This window comes from Protopterus annectens, chromosome 6.part0 (genome assembly GCF_019279795.1).
Source record: "Protopterus annectens isolate FY-2018-M chromosome 6.part0, PAN1.0, whole genome shotgun sequence".
Classification (NCBI taxonomy): Eukaryota; Metazoa; Chordata; order Ceratodontiformes; family Protopteridae; genus Protopterus; species Protopterus annectens.
The window spans coordinates 1,718,652,605-1,718,670,928 of record NC_056737.1 but is presented as its reverse complement, the minus strand read 5'-3'; the positions used below and the strand labels follow the sequence as shown (position 1 = coordinate 1,718,670,928).

At 40.5% G+C, this 18,324-nt stretch overlaps 1 protein-coding gene across 2 annotated transcripts in view; it reads right to left on the bottom strand.

Moving 5' to 3' along the window:
* Positions 1-18,324, bottom strand: part of ALS2 (alsin Rho guanine nucleotide exchange factor ALS2) — a 2,167,716-nt gene that overhangs the window by 849,242 nt on the left and 1,300,150 nt on the right. For both annotated transcript variants that reach the window (XM_044075110.1, XM_044075111.1), the window contains one exon: positions 11,344-11,409. In XM_044075110.1, coding sequence (XP_043931045.1) covers positions 11,344-11,409 — 66 coding nt within the window. The remainder of the gene's footprint in view (positions 1-11,343; positions 11,410-18,324) is intronic.

Below are 18,324 nucleotides of genomic sequence, written 5' to 3'. Positions count from 1 at the left end.
CCTTCGTAAAGAATTCATCCAGGTTAAGCAACAGGATCTGCTCTTGACAAAACCAATCTGTCTTGGTTCAATAATCTGCAGGTTACCCATGTCCTTATCTATTATCTTGTGGACTTCTTTCAGACCACCAACACCGCTGATAACAGTAAGACAGTGCATACAGCCTACCCTGACCTGGCCAAAGCATTTGATACAATACCCCAGATAAACACACAAAATTGGGCATAAACCTCTATGTCACCAGATGGATAGCCAAATGGCTCACAAATAGGACACATGTTAATAGAGTGGGGGAATCCACATCCAGCAAGAGGCCAGTCACCAGGGGAGTGCCATAGGGATCAGTGCTGGACCCCTTCCTGTTTGGGATATACTTCACAGGTGTCAAGGCAAATATAGCTGGCCTTTGGCTGACCAAGTTTGTTGATGACTGCAAGTTGAGGGCAATCACTGACTCCCCAAATGATGATGATATCCTACAGAAAGGACTGATGCAGACTAATGATCGGTTTCAGAGCCATGGCCTCAAACTAAATGCGAAGAAATGCATAATAATACCCTTTGGGATATCTAAGTCCCCTGCAAATTACAACATTAATAGCACACCAGAGTGGACCCAGTGGTGAGAGATCTGGGTACTCAGACAGATATTAATCTGAACTTTGACCACCATGAGTCCATGGTGGTGAGGAAATCCTTCTGTCACTCCCAACTTATAAGTAAGGGCACGGCATCCAAATCTATGGATGTTACAGCACCACTGTACTCGGCCCTCATCAGACAAATAATTGAGTTCAATGTACCCTTTTCACATGTACCTCGCCAGACACCTGCAACAGCTGGAGCCTCCTCAGATGTTTCTCACCAAAAAATACAGGGTATAACCAACATGCCATATACAGACTGATTAAAAGCCCTATCACTGTATTCAGTTTTCTACCAATTACTGAGGGGTGGATCTATGCCTGTCCTGCAAGGCAGTCTCTGACCCAAGCCTGATGAAAGTTTTGCATATTCGCAAAACTAACTGCATGAGGGTTACCTGCTCCAAGGATCTAATCCTGACCTCTGTCACAAACAGATCATGCTGGAGAGACAGATGTATCCCAGAGATTGCCCTTTTCAAAGTCATGTGAAACAGAGTGCTTCCCTAACCATCTTCAAGTGCAACCTGGACAAATTGATGGGAAATTGCAAATTCACTGCTGGGCTGGTAGCCCTTGTCCCTTATGGACATAAGCAGTTTGTAAAAACTGTCAAAACTCCATTTGCTGATCCTTGACATCTTCCGCCTAGGGACAGAAAATTGGATAAAATCTAAGTAAAATTGGCTAGGCTTATAAGTGCTCTCGCACTATTAGTCAAGTAATCTCCTATAAACCTACTAATTTCATAATAATCCTCTCCACAGCTTTACAGATGAGACTGGTCAGACTTAGGGGTCTATAACTACCTGGGCTCAATGATGCCCTACCTTTGTGCAGGGGGGAATCACATTTTCTAGCCTCCATTTGCCCAGCACAAAGCCTGTTTTGGGACTGACACTGAACTGTTTCTGTAGGGGGTTTGACACGTCTTGTTTCAGGCTGAGCAGCAGGCTGCCTGTTAAGTTATCAATCCCACAAAAAGCTATGTTCTTGGCCTTGGAAAATACTTTGAGGACTTGTCCTTGGGATATTCTGGGGTGTGTGTGGGCATGTGATCGAGGAATATAGGGGAGAGAGGAAGTAAAGTTAGAGTTAAATTTATCTGCTTATAGACTGGCTATGTCCTAAGTGTCTGACCATGAGATAGCATTTATTATTAGCTCTGTGCATTACTGGACATTGATTCTCTGTTTTTTAATGTAGTAAAAGACGACTTTATGGCTGTCTTTTGCCTGGATGGCTGTTTTTATCTTGTATCTACCTTTGATCTAATCAGGAACCACAGTTTCTTAAGTTCAGCAACAGCATTTATGACATCTTGATAGTTACATTTATTATGATGAAAGGAGCTTTTCTTTTATTGCAAAGCCCATACACATATATATATATACACACACACGCATATATATATATATATATATATATATATATATATATATATATATATATATATATATATACACACACACACACACACCCACACATATATGTTTGTATCTATATATATATATATATATATATATATATATATATATATATACATATATATATATATATATTATATATATACACACACACACACACACACACACACACTTACATATACATTTGGGTGGTGCAGCGGTTAATGTTGCCACCTCACAACAAGAGGTTCTCTGGTTTGATTCTTGGCTGGGGTGTCTTTTGTGCAGAGTCTGCATGTCTTCCCTGCATTCGTGTGGGTTTCCTCCGGGTGCTCCAACTTCCTCCCATACTGCAAAGGCATGCATCTGAAGAATTTCTCCCCGGGCCTCCGCTAAAAATAGACTTTGCCCTAGTTGGACTTTCCCGGTCAACAAATGATAAGAAAATAACAACAAAATATATCTGGGGTCTATCATACAGGGTTATCTTTAAATATTGCATTGTATTTGCTTTGGAGGGGGATACAACTTAGTGGTTAAGGAGTCATCAGGTTGGAGGGTTATCATTCAGCTTTTGCAGATAAGACTTCTCATGAACTCTGAATAACTGAGGTATTTGAGGATGCTTCTGGCTTTACTCTTTTGGTGAATGTGACTAATTTATGGTCCAATTTAACAATGAAGGAAGTTATGACTTCTGGGGACAAAATTTAAGATTTTTTCTCCCCTTAACTGGGGTGTGGACTAACTGATCCAGAGAGTTTGTACTTAGGAATTTCAGAAATCGCTGTGCATACATGTTAGGAGATGTGCACGTCTCACAGATAATGGAGAGGTAGTTGAAGTCCCCTGGATAGCAGTGTTCGTTCTAATGCACAGGAACTTGATATTAACCAGGTAGGAGATGTGGACCAAGGGTAAAATAGAAGGGGTCCTATAATTACCTATGTTGTGAAAAATTAATTTAAAAGTAAGCTGGATATGGAGAAGTTCAAGATTGTTATCCTGTCTAATGAGCCTGGAGATATTTTGTTTTATGAATATAGAAACACTGCCGCCTTTAGCACCTTCATCTAGTGTGGTAGTCTTAAATATGTGGAAGGTGTTGAAATCCTGCATGGATGGGGAGTTCCCAGTGGTCTTGAACCAGGTCTTAGTGGCAATACATTCCAGGGTAAATAGTGATTGGAGGGAGTGAAGTTTTTTTGCTGAGGCTCATAATATAGAGCAACAATTCCTTTATTTTACTCGGATTAGTCAGAAGCTATATGAAACTGTCTAAAAAGGCACTATGGGGGTGAACAAGGTTTTAGCCAATATACGAAAGCCCTGTGGGACAGATGCAGGCCATCCCTGGCAAAGCAGTTAGGACTATTTACAATCTCCTCCCAGACTGATAAAAATTGGATCTCCCTTGAATAACATCAGAAGCTAAGCCAAGAGTTGAAGTCAATAAACTTTTGATCATATTGCTGGGCTAGGTTCTTGCCTTCCTCAGGCACATATTCCGAGTGCTCCATCATGTCATCTTTCATATAATCAAGGGAGGTATGCCTCAAGTTGCTTATACCTGTGTATACTATAACTATGCTATATGTGTACTCGTGCTGCAAGGACTTGAGTGCATGCATGATGTGATGAATAATAGCACCTGATAGGCAACTAACCGTGACCCCCTTCTTACTCAACCTGGTGAGAGGTACAATCAGTGTCTCTCACTATGGAGTCACCTATGACTAAGATGTTGAACTGTGTGGAGGTTTGCCATTTGGGCTTCTGATATGAGACACTGAGCCTTTGATACATATTTCATGGTGGGTGCTGTCTCAGTTTATTATTTGAGAGATTGCAGAAGGCTTTGTTTCCTTTGGTGTAAATGCTTTATTCAGTGCACAGAGGTTGCAGAAGGTATTTATTTAATAGGTCACATTAGGATCTCTTTGTGGTTGAAGTAGATTATCAAGAACCTCAGCATATGTAGGTCTATATGTTTGGTCTTTATTGTGTGTAATGGGTATAGTGTGGTACTGTGTGTAACTAACAATACCACTATTTGTATTGGCTTTAGTTGAGAGCTGTGCCTCCAATAACTGTATGCATCTCCCTCTCACACAATGTGTAAATTTGTTTAAAGTAACAGGTAGTTGTCAATAAACATGAGACAATTTCTACATTGTCTCAGGATGCCCATTTCAACTAAGCTGCTCCTTCCATTCCTGCTCTGGCTTAGCTCATACTTTCTCTGCTACTTTATGAATATATTGGAGAAGACTGCTATTCTACTTTAGGACTTGCATCCAAAATAATAGTCTCTCTTTCTCTTTCCTCTTTTCATAATCATCTTTTTCCTCTTTGATATGTAACCATCTGCTTGAAGAGCTTTAAAGTATCCCTTCAAATCAGGTAATCCTAACTGTTTTTAACACCTTTACTAAATTGTCACTTGTGACCACCTTGTTTTGAGGGAAAAATAAAATTATCTTTCTTAACTCTTGCCCTCTACCGTTCCCAAATAAATCTCTTCACTCTAATAATTGCCATCCACAATTTCTCCCCAGTTGCTAAAAATACATCTGAGCAGACTATAAGAATAAATGGCTTGTGCCTTACTATGCATCTCCATAACCAAGAGCTTCCACTTTCTTAATTTTTGTAATTTAGTCTCTTCCCACATATCCTTACCTGGCATTACAGAACCCCTTTTAATTCATTTTCCCATGTATTTCAACTTATATCCCTATAAGTACGGGCATTTACTGAACAAATTCAAGTATGGGTGTAGAATATATTGCTATAACTTTTCTTTTATCTTCTTTTATTCAATATCCTCCAAAAATGGTCTCAAAATGTTCTACAACACTGAAACCCCTTTTCCTGGATCAATCAAGAACAGAATAATAATATCTGCAAATAAGACCAACCTTTCTTGATTATCTGCCCTATTTATATCATTGAATTCATGAAACCTTTATATTCTTTGTTAATGGCTCCAAATATAAAGCAAACAAAGGGGAAATTGGACATCTTCACCTTCTTCCTCTGTTCAAGAACAGCTTGCCAGAGTGAACTCCCCCACCTTAATTCTCATCTCTGACCCTTCATATAGTTCCTTCTTAACCCATCAGGGAATGAAACTGCTATAACTGACCTTCTTCCTAAAGTCCAAGCCAGCTCTAATGATTGCTTTCTCTGCATTAAGATTCATCAATAACAGTGGCATTTTATTATATGATGCATCCATCTAGATCACCATTGCTTCACTAATGTTATTAAACATCAAGGAGGAGGAGCCCTTAAGTTAGAGCTCTACGCCTGAAGCACAAGGCACTCAGGAGTTTAACAGGGGTGTGTAAACTTTTTATACCCACTGCAAATGCATATGTGTGTGTGTATACATCCATATATCGGTAGGCATTCCTTAGATTCCAAAGGATCATGGGTTTGTGCCTCTAGTGGACTGATTCGAGTAGAGCAGCATCTTCTGTGGCTGTGCAATTCAATCCAGGAATGGCAGTCCTTTCCACATTCTGAGCAGAAGTAGGTAAATGTCGGTCTGGTATCACAAGCATGGATCTTCCTGAGGGCTCTTTTATCCTCTACTCTCCTAGTCAAGGTGGTTTCTTACATAGTGCGGGTTTCCTTCACTTCCCGTTTCCAGGCAATCTTGTCTGAGTTGAGAGAATACCAAGTGTTTACAGTGATGGAGAGAACACTGAGGTCACGGCTGCATATGTCATTGTAGCGCAGTCTGGGTCACCCTTTCAGCCTCTTTCAAGACTCCAGTTCTCCAAAAAGGAGGTCTTTCAGTATTCTGCCATCTGCCATGCATAGGACATGACCCAATCAGTGCCATCTGTCATTTTCAAGATGGTGGACATGAGGGGATGCCTGTCCTCTCAAGCACTGTACTGTTGGGAATCTTGTCCTGCCATGAGATACCAAGTATGCGCCTAAGGCAGCGCATATGGAATACATTGAGCCGATACTCCTGTTTTGAGCACAGAGTCCGTGTTTCACTGGCATACAGTAATGTGCTCAAAACACAGGCTGTGTAAACCTACACCTTGTTGTACACAGTAAGCTTAACATTAGCCCATACTCTCTGTTAGCTTGTAAAATGCTATGGTAGCTTTTCCAATGTGCTTGTTGATCTCACTAACAAGCAAAGGTTTTCAGAGATTGTAGAGCCCAGGTACACAAGCTCATGGACAACTTTCAGCTCAGTCGCTCACCCTGACTGATGGCGCAGTGCCCACATTTTGGCCCATCACCTGGATATTTAAACTGACTTTGAGGCCAAATTCCATACATGCATTCACAAAGCGAGTCATGAGTGACTGAACTTCTTGCTGAGTGTAAGCCACAACAACTGCATCATCAGCAAACAGGAACTCCCTTAGATGCTTCCTAAGCACCCTGGTCTTCAATTTAAGCCTCAACAGCTTGAAGAGGATTCCATCCATTCTGATTCATTGAAAGATGCCCTCTGTAGTAGTTCTGAAAGCAAATTTCAACAGAGTTCCCTTTTCATAAGTGTCCCTGTGACTCTTTCTTAAAATAGAAATATATCTATTTTTTTTCTCAACTTCTTACAATGCCGCAATACACTACCCTAGTTGTTTATTTAACTTGACTTTTTGTCTCCTACTAAGCCTCATACTGAACTCTATTGCTTATGTTTATATAACTTGTAGCAGGTTTAATGTATTTTCTATAGTATTGTATAATGTATGTTCTATAGTATTGTATAATTTTGTGTTCCTGCACTGTGTGACATTTTTAACTTGTTTTAGTAGATTGTAGTGGAGCTTTTCTCCTCGGGCCTCCACTGAAAATGGACATGTATCCAGTTGGACTAGCCCGGTTAACAAATGTAAAATAAAATAAATAAAAATAAATAAAAAAGATACCAAACAATATTGTAGCCAGTACACCTCCCGCTTTACTCCACTGTGAATCTCAAAAGGTTTGGCTGTGGCTCAGTCGTACATGATGGCCCCCTTCATGGAAGGCCCAGTTAATGCTAAGCGGTATTAGAGGACTGATGATCATTGCCATAATCGCAAACAGACCTTTCCCACTGCCAAAGCCGAATGCCTTGGTCAGATCAATAAAGGCAATATAAAGAGGTTTGTTCTGCACCCTGCACTTTTCTTGTAGTTGCCCAACAGGTAAAACAATGTCTACAGTAGAACATTCAGCTCTGAACCCACACCAAGACCTGCATAAATTCTCTATCCAAGAACTTGGGGCCTTCTTGTATATGTATAGATGCACAAGGATACATGCACACACATATAAATACATATGATGGATTTGTAGTATTAAGGCAAAATCAAATAGGTTCAAAAACACTAAACACTGAACCTTAAATATACTGAAGAAAAAAAAGGCAGAAAACAAGCTGCTATGTAGAAGGCAAGACCCCACTGCACGCTCTGCAACTTATATATTCCAATTCCTAGATCGCAACAGATTGGGAAATGTGCAAACTCTCACTTCTCACAAATACCTACAACCAGCACAAAGGCTGGTTCAGTACTCTGAATGTTCAAACAATGTTTGATCAAAAGGCAGTAACCTATATAAATGAGTATACTGGCAACAGTCAAAATAGATTACTGAATGGCAATACATCAACTACACTTCCCCAAATACATGTAAAGCTGAACACGCATTAAAACAAAAAAAATGGACATTTTTTTTTCTTTTAGAGAAGGGGGGGGGCATGCCGACTGCACCACCTTACACCATACTTATACCAACTCCATGGTCGCACAACAATGGGGATAAGGGAAAAACCTCTAAACCCCAATGTCACATTTTCCCACACAGAATTAATAACCGTCAATCCAAAAATTGGCAAAAAGAGTCTGATGATTCTCAGGTCAACTGAAAAACACTGACGAAAACCTGAAATCATATATGCTCACATGTAGACTACCGTTCCTCTCAACCTGGAATCATCAAAAATCTGGACATGGCCCATGAAAAATGGGTAAAAATCTGTATGCTAATTAACATAAAATTTGCATACCTAATTACATAACCCCACCCACTCCAATGGGATTGTGGGATAACTTTCAAATGCAAAGTGAAGAACAGACAACCAAAATATGGCTCCAGAGCATACCTCTCAACCTGGAATCATCAAAAATTTGGACATGGCCCATGAAAAATAGGTACAAACTGTATGCTAATTAACACAAAATCTGCATACCTAATTACATAACCCTGCCCACTCCAATGGGATTGTGGGATAACAACTTTCAAACGAAAACTGAAGAACCGACAAACAAAATATGGCTCCATGGTCCCCCTGCAGCCATTCCAATGTCCCATTACCTGGCTGATTCACCCCATTTACCATAAACACTAATGTGTGCATACTGCTTTACTTCTACAATGATTATTTGGATTTTATTTTTACATTTTATAGCACAATGCACAAACATGAATAGGTATCTGTTAAACAAACAATACTGTCTTATAATGAAAATAGACTTGGCATTACAACTTCTCTGCCCTTGAAACTCACATTCATTGAAACAGCATTGAAACCCACACCACATCCAAAGAAAATGCATCTGGCCAGTGGTGATAAAGATTACCTTTAAGCCGTTTTCAAATCATAGGCCCCTTGCACACAAAACAAGAAACATACATGTGTTCTTTGATACACCTTCTTGACTTTATTAAATTATATTCCTTGTTGTATAATACAGCACACCTGTTAGACTTAAGTTAGAGCGCATTTTAAATTTATAGTTTGAACATTTTTCCAGTAGGCAATGAAAAAAATGCTTGAACCAATAATGACAAAAACAGCCCAATTAAAAACATTTCGATCACAAAGTGTAAATATATACATAGAATAACAGTAGTGTAAGCCATAGGCATCTTGCACAGCTTCTTGCACTTATTTTCAATTTCAGGTTTTTTTTTGGGGGGGGGCAAAAGGGCATAAACCACAGACACATTTTAATCATGGCTTGTATAATTTTGGAAAGTTGCTAGAATAAAGCATGTTACCACCATGCATTTCACTGCCAAGTCTTAAACCCAGGACCCTGTGCACTACAGTCAGAACAACATACCCCTATGCCAAATAATCAGCTTCTTGAAAGACGGTTAGACTGAAACTTAAATGGCTATCATTTGGTGAATTCAGTTCTCACTTCTCACCATAGCTCTCAACCTCTTAGCACAAAAAACACGTTCAAAGCCAATAATGGGGGAAACAACCCCAAAATAGGGACACACACACACACGCTCTGCTGTCAAAACTGAGACAAGAATGTCAGAATGATATTGAAATTAACAGTATTAGCAGCAGTGTTGTTACAGTGTGATGACCGTGGTCTACCTCAAAATTCTAAAGCTTACAAACTCTTTTAATACTCAGATGTTCACTTAATCCGATAGGGTGACTTGTGTCTAAATATATCTACCATTCTCTTTGTTGTGTTTCATGTACACTATTGAAGTCATCTCCCCTATTTACAAAGAATGTAAATATCAAATAGTTTTCAAACAAATGGCTAAAATGGTACACTGGTTGATTTTATATCCAGATCTAATATCATGACAGTGCTTATAAATCTGCTGTGGCAACTCCCTTGTGGATTTACCCATGCAAATAGTCTCAAAGTCAGAGCATAATGTTACATTATCATTGCCAGAACTGCCACATGCAAAGGGTTCTCTGAGTTTTACTATACAAACACAGGTATGTGCGTTTGTAAATTATAACAGATTTGCACAAGTCCTCCTATATTATAGAAGCACTCAAGTATTGAATCCGTGCCTAAATTCTAAGCACTGATGCAATCTAGGTATCAAACTCTTGCAGCCCTACTGTTTCTACGGTTTATTTTTTTATTATACATATTATTAAATTCTTGCCACAGCTTTAATGACAGAGTTCAGTAGGCTAACCTGCTTGTGATAAACATTATGTCAGCTCCAAAAAATAAACTTTCCTCAGACATAAACATCATCAGCTTCTATTCATTCACTGCCGATTCCATCAATATCTGGAAAAATCTAAAAAAACAAAAAAATCTATATTTATGCAAACACCCCCTGTACCCCCACAGCCTGCAATGAAACACTTACCAATGAAAACATTGCACAGCTGTGTCATGAAGGAGGGTCTTCCTTAACTCTGATGATCTTAGACTAACACTTGGTACAATGGCTCATTGATCTTACACACACACACACACACACACACACACACACTTAGACTCTAAAGTTGTAAAATGGTACCTTAAAGCAAAAAGAGAGAAAAATGGCTCCATTACGAATTCACATTCTGCCTGGACCACAGTATGGCTTAAAAATTAAATCCATAAAGAGTATTCACGGCATGGTATAAACTTAAACCCATAAAGAAAATCCATCTGTGTTCCCAGGCAAAACTCCTTGAAATGGCAGTCCTCCTAGTATTCAAACAGATGTGCGTCACAAGCGGACATCCGAGCTTAATTACGACAGGCTGAGGGAGCTGACATCATCTCGCACATGATGACGTCAGCTCCAAAATCACGAAATCTGAAACTTACATTGAAAAAATTGGAAATGAAGGGGTGTCACTCGGGAATCGTGACACCCCATTATTGGGACCCCAAAACTCAGTAAAAAACAAGTAATTCGGGATGGTTGGGTGGTCTGTAGACTACAAATGAGTGTGTATATTTAGTGCTTTAATAAACGCACACTACAATCAATACAGCAGCAAAGACTTTTTTAAAGGGGGGGGGTGCCTTTAATGTTAACAAAAAATAAATACGTATGCCTCTTCTAAATGGACCACAAATGTGATCCATATAACAACATTCTTCCATTCCTTTGTTTTCTTTAAAGCAGTCTGATGTTCCCCCATCACATCTGCAGTCAATTTCTCTATTAGATTTGTTTAGCATTCTGATATGAATCACATACAGCTTGGTCTGATACGACTCACTGACACTTCCACAATGGTAGGCTACAACAGGTTTATAATGCACCCAAATGAAAACCAGAATAAAGCAGTCAACAGTTGTTTTACAAAAAGGTGACTGATGGTATGTTCTGTAAAAGAAATTAATTTTACTTATTTTCTTTAAATACTTTATTAGCAAAAGTTTTACATGGTAAACTCCACTTCACAAGAGAACTTGAAAAGGTCCACTGAGGTAGAGAGTAGCACCTGATTTTAAAATTCAGCTCATTTCAAAACTTTGTCCAAAACGCAAGTGATTGGGGAATAAAATAAAGATAAAGTCTGTTTTCATTACTCTGACACTTACCCATCTTCAAATCCATTCTTAAACATTCCGGAGTACACTCTGCCATCTGGCCACGTTAACAAACCCCTGAAAAACAGTTATGTAATGAACATTCTTAACATAAAACAATCAAAGGGAGTACACATGAAAAAAATACATACATCATAATTTAAACCAAAAGGGGCAAATATTAATCTAAAATACCAAAGCTAAACTTTGCACATACGGTAGGTGCAACAGCCAAAAAGCAACCATAATCCAAAAAAAACAAGAAAGCAAGGCCAGCAACCCTCCATTTAAGCTTGCTATGTAAATCCTGGATTTTATTCATATTTTAAATGAGTCATGATGCAATTTAGCCAAGTGTTTAGAACACATTCCATACCTAAATTTAAGCAATATTCTTCTGAATAACAAATAGGTGAATACAACTTCCTTTTCTGACTTAAAGGAAAACTCAACCTTAACCTACAGTTTAACTCAACCCTTAGATTGATTTTCTACCTACAATATGGTTCCAGTATTGTGTAGGTAACACAAACCTGCTTGCACTTTACAAAACTTAAATTTTTTGCCTTGGAATTAAGGGAAGTGAAAGGCCTCCCACTTTTTTAAGCTTAAATTTTCATATACTTTGCAGAGAAATTTGTCTCTGTACATACACACACACATCTTACATGTATGTACAGAAACACGGGAGTGCATGCATAATGAAGAAATAGATTACATGCATGTGTGTGTGTTTATGCACGCGTGCATATACAACTATTGACTTCACCCACCAATGTGCATTTAGGTAACTTTTCATGCAAAAAATTCCTTTACAATACTTGTATTATACACTGCTACTACCAAAAGTGTCTTTCTGTTAATTTGGTATATAAAAATCACTTTAATTTATGTATAATGCACAGTGCAGTTAATTTGTTATTTTAAATTTCAAGATATCTTTCTTATAAAGTTATAAATGCTTTATTTTACAGATGTTTTGCACATTTTCTTAAAAACTTTGTATATGTAACCATGGAGCTTTTCTTCATGTGTATCCATTGAAAAGGGATTTTATTTCCCAGTCAGACTTTCCAAGTTTAAAAAAAAATTGCAATTAAGTAAATAACAAGAGAGTGATATGGCTGAATTTCCATGTTCACATACATGAAATAGGCCTGCTGTTTCTACTTCCACTTTAGTCTGAAATCCTGTGCCTATGTTCACATTTGTCACCAAACCACTGCTTTCTAGTCCAACAATTGTGGAGTTTGGCAGGGCAGACAGGCATACTGGTGGGTGGTCAGACCACCAGTCCTCTTTAGTAGCAGTAAGCTTTTCTAAAGTAGCTATGCACATCATTTCACAAGAGAAATGCTTACTAGACAAACAGTAAAATGGGGATGCATGCAAAGGGCAAAACATACACAGATGGCAAACAAATGTAAAATAATACACAAGCAAGAGAATATCACTGACTATGTATTTTGCAGAGTCAACTGTGGGGAAGTGGGCTAACAATGGAAAGGTATGCGAAACGACACTGTGAAAAGGAAATGCTTTGTACATTAAACACATCATCACTGCAATTATGACTGGGGAAAACATTACAGAAGACATTAACATGCAGTGAAAAGCTATGGATTTCTTTGGATTCTTACTGAAACCTACAGCCACCACAGCTTATAAACAGACTGAAGAAGCATAACATAGAAACCGTACTGAGATAGTTGTAATGTGTACTGAAAAAAAGGAACAAACAGATAGCGGTACAGGTTCATACAAAGTTGCTAAGCATGTAGTCCATGAGACCATTAGGGAGCCTAGCCCAAATTCCCAATTGCAGTAAAACACTGACTGATTAAGTGACTTGCTCAAGGTCACACAGTAGGTAAATGAAGATGGAAAGATTCAAACCATGTACACTTAGCATTGGAAGCAGAATATCAGTCATCTGCACTAACTGCCAGATGTATCATAAGTTCAGTTAGAGGATCGGGAATGCGTTGTTGTATGCTTCAATCCATGGTTGTACCATTAGGAGTGTAACTTCCTGCAAAAGTACACAGAATATATTTTAAGTCTTACAGAGCCCAGAGCAAAAGTAGTACTTACACTTCTGTGAAACTGTGCAGAACTGATATAGCAGAGGTATTTACCTGGCTGTCTTGGATTCTATAACCATCCGATATACCAAACTGAGATAAGTATATTTTTTACACTGTACTGCATTTATATATTTGCTTCATTGTTTATTGCTGGCTTCTGTGTGTCTGCATTGTTTGTTCACACCCTCCCTCCCAATTGCTGTTGTACTGTTAAACTTGGTGGCTTTGGAATAGCCTGCCCCCGCTGTAAATTTGATTTGGTCAATCCTCCCATTCCGATCTCATTTGCTCACTCAACAGAGTACAATGAGATAATCTGGGAAGGACTAGCCCCTTGCTTCTTTGACTTTGGACACTCCTCCCCATCCCATCTCATCAGCTCAGTCTACTGAGCACAGACAGAGCATTTGGGAAGGCCTATCCCCTTAGTTTCTTAATCCTGAACTATCTTTTGTTTCCTCCCTCTCCAAAAACAGAAAGAAAAACATTTTACACTTTATTCAGCTGCTTTTACTATAATTGTGTTCTTCCTACTTTATTTTTGCTGCATGCTCTTAAGTGTTCAAGTGCTTTTACTCTGCTGCATTTATTACTGCTTGTTAGTAGCCTGATTAATCTGTTATTCTACGCATCTTAGTTTTGGTTTTAGCACTTGTGCTTCAGGCCAGCTACATTACATTTAAGAAGGTTTTGTGGTCAGCACTCTTGTGAACAAACCCTTAACAAACCTTCTCTCCATAAGTCTGCCCAAGTATTTGGAACACTATGCCTGAACAATTCACATCACTTTCTCCTGGTTGACATGGGCATACTCAGTGTAGCAACTGCCTCATTTTTACTGACAGCCCTCTTTCTCCTAGCACAAAAGTCTTCTACTTGTGAGAAATGCATCTATATCAGTAACCTGGAATCCATGCTCTCTACTGCCACAGTCAGTAATCCTAACAAAGAGGAGATTGCCAGCACAAACACCACATCACTCGCATCACATAGCCAAGCACAACACACATCCACCTATGCAGATGTCCTCCTTAAAAACTTACTTAAACAGCAGATACCTCCAAAACACACACACACACATTCCACACACAACACAAAACACATCAACAGAGCAGACAACACACCCAGTGTTCAATTCTAATACACTAGACCAGCTTGTCTCACCCCCCACAAAAAAAAAGGCAACATTCTAGACTTGGTTCTCACCAACATGGGTGACTGCTGCAACACTCCTACAGTATGTTCCCCACTTGGTGAGATCAAATCATCAGACTGTCTCATTCAAAGTTTATATCACACTTACCCTCAGCTGTAATAGGTTCATAAGTTCATACTAGGCTATCTGCCCAAGGGCATTTATAAGCCTAGCCCATTTTTTTGCTGTGCCTCTGTCAAGCAGTGACACTGAAGTAATCCCTGGGGTATATCTGCGATCTCCCATCCATTGGTCAAGATTCCTCTTGAACAAGGCCAGCGAGGTGCTCTGCCTCACATTTACCAGGGTTTTGTTCCACAGCATAGGGAGTCTCTGGGTGATGAATCTGTCCCTCCAGCACGTCCTATTAATAACCGTGTCAAGGTTTAAGTCTCCCGCCCTTGTGGTTCTGAGGGATCTAGATTTTTTGAGGTGAAGCATATTCATCAAATCTGGGTTTGACGTAGCCTTATATGTCAGGCACAGGTCACCTCTGAGCAAGTGGTATGAAACTGAATAGAGCTGGAGTTCTTTCAGTCGGGCAGCATAAGACATATTTTTGAGACCCTTTATCCTCTTGGTGAGGAACTTTTGGGGCCTTTCCTGCTGCTGCAGGTGTCGGGTCAGATACATTCCGAATGGGGCATTGTACTCAATCATAGGTCTAATGAGTGATGAGTACAGGGGGACGATGACCTCCCTTGATCTAGATGTGAATCCCTTCATGATCAGGTGGGCAATGTAGAAGGTTTTCCTGACTACTTTAGCAACATGAGTGTCAAACGAAAGGCTAGTGTCAACCTGGGTCCCCAGGTCCCTGATGTCTTTTTCTGTGCTCAGTGGATTGCCACCTATATGGTAGCTAGGGGTAACCTTGTTTTTCCCGAAGGGTATGACTATGCATTTCTTGGCGTTTAACTTTAGGCCATGGCTCTGGCACCAGTTATCCGCTTCTGTGAGGCCCTTCTGAAGGATATCTGTGTCAGAAGTGTTTTCGACTATGGCGCCCAGTTTGCAGTCATCTGCAAACTTTGTCAGCCATAACCCTCCTGTGTTTGCTTGTACTTCAGAAAAGTAGATGCCGAACAAGAGTGAACCCAGGACTGAGCCCTGTGGGACATCACTTCTGACAGGCTTTGAGTCTGACATGGCTCCAGCAACTCTGACCCTGTGGGTTCTGTCACTTAGCCAGTTTGCAACCCATCTTGTGATGTATGGGTTTACATTCAAGCTGATGAGTTTTTCGATAATACCTGAGTGGGGTATTGTGTCAAAGGCCTTTGCCAGGTTGAGGTAGGCTGTATGGACTGCCTTTCCCTCATCAATGGCCTTGGTGACTGTTTCGAAAAAGTCAACCAAGTTTAAAAGGCATGATCTGCCTTTGACAAAGCCAAACTGGGTTGGATCCAAAGTCTGCAAGTTCCCTATGTCTTTATTTATGAGTTCCATTATGATCCTCTCCATGGCTTTGCAGATAAGGCTTGTCAAGCTAATGGGACGGTAATTTCCAGGGTCGGTGGAGGCACCGCCCTTGTGAAGTGGGACCACAGTCGCAGTGCGCCACTCCTTGGGTACGTATCCTGAGGTGATGCTAAGATTAAATAGCTGTCCAAAAGCTGCGGTTTTAATTCCTCATTGAGTTTGTGGAGCACACAGCCGGGGACACCATCCGGTCCCATGGATGCTGTGTTTTTTGCCTTGGAGAGAGCAGTTCTCACCTGGGCGTTGGAGATGTTTGGGGGGCTACAATCCTCTGGTATAGACATCTCTCCTTTTGGGGAGGAGAAGTTTGCACTGAACCTGTCAGCCAGTATGTTGGCAATGTGTGTAGGTTCAGTAATCTTCACATAATTTTGGACTAATTCTGAGCATATCTGGGAGTTTCCTCCTAGGTTTCTAACATAGCTAAAGAAGGCCTTATAATTGTCTTTTGTGTCCTTGGCGATTTTTCTCTCAAAGTTAGCCTTGGATGATTTTATGAGAGCTCTTAGTTTTTTACTTATAATGATCAAAGGTGTCTTACCTTTCAAGGATTTTGCTCTATCTTGTAGTAGCTTCCTCCTTTTGTTGTAGAGCTTGTTTATGGCTGGGGTCCACCAGACTGGACGCTTGCCTTTGGTACAAAGAGTCTTAGTTTTGTTTGGGATTGCCTGATCCATGCAGTCCTGTAGGTGCTGGTAGAAGGCATTTGTAAGTGATTCAGCGGTTTGAGTAATGTTTACCACTGGCTCAGGGGCCTTAAAGGAGACCACACTAGTTTTTAGAAGTGTGAAATCGGCTTTTGAGAAGTTTTTCACTGTGGTCTCTTTTATTTCAGGTGGGGGCGGGATGAGGACCTCCAGCGAGATTAGTTTATGATCTGATCTCACCAGTGAGGGGTATACTTCCGGTGTTGAACATTGTGATCCCATGTTTGTGATGATGAGATCATGTATGTTTTCTCCTCTTGTGGGGATGGTGACTAGTTGTTCCATGGCATTTGAGTTTATGAACTCCAGGAACCTTTGGGCTGGAGAGTTTGGGCTTGAGTAGTGTTCCCAGTCTATATTAGGGTAGTTGAAGTCACCTAATATGATGGTGTTTGGAGATACATTTATCCCCTCCAGTGTTTTCAGGAAGGCCATGTGAGGTTCCTGGGTTTGAGAGGGTGGCCTGTAACATGCTACAAATTGCAGAGCAGTCTTGCCTATGGTTAATTGCACCTGGATGGTCTCCGATGCATCGTGCGTTGCCACCAACCTTGAGGTGTGGGTGTCCTTTATGAATATGGACACCCCCCCTCCTTTTTTGGTGTTGTCCGGATTTTGGGGACGGAACGCATGATATGAGGTGAAACCTGATAGTGCTGAGGTGCTCTCAGGAGCCTTGAACCAGGTTTCTGTCACAGCACAGACATCGATGTTCTCCATACTGAGAAGGGCCTCGAGTGCGTGCATCTTGAGATTGAGACTTCTGGCATTGAGCAGCATTACCCTTAGTTTTTCCTTTTTGTGTTCTAGGGTGGTAGGTTTAGAATTTGAGCCTTGCCTAAAAAGGCACTATGGGGTGGCAAGAGCCTTTGCCAATATCCGGAAGCCCAGGGTGACAGGTGCAAGCCGCCCTTCGAAGCAGCGTGGCTTGCCCAGCATGTCATCCCAGGCAGACAGACATTGGATCCCCTTTGAATGACACCAGAATTTAAGCCAATTATTAAAGCTGATCATCTTATCCCTGTATTGTGGCATCATTCTAGGTGAAGGTAGGATACTGCTCAAGGTCAGGGTCATACCTGCTTGGGCTACATAATCAGAGAGCTCCTCAATGTCTCTTTTCATGTAGTCCAAGGAGGTACGTCTCAGGTTGTTGACACCAGCGTGGACAATGACTGAGTCGTACTTGTACCTGCTGTTGAGAGACCTGAGTGCTTGCGTTATGTGGCGGATTCTAGCGCCCGACAGGCAGCTTACTGTGACCTTCTCCTTACTCAGTCTGGTGAGCGGGACGTCAGTGTGTCTGACTATGGAGTCACCAATGACGAGTGTGTCTGGCATTGTGTTTGGCCTTAAGGGCTGTGACTGTTTGACACTCTGACTGTGTGGTCTATGTGTTGCATGTGTTTGGTCCTGAGGTGGTAGTTGTTTGGGTGTCTGCTTTGGTGGCCTCTGCTGTTTTGGTTGACTAAGTTTGTGGATGATTAAGTTGGGTGCTGTCACTGACTCCCCAAAAGATGTT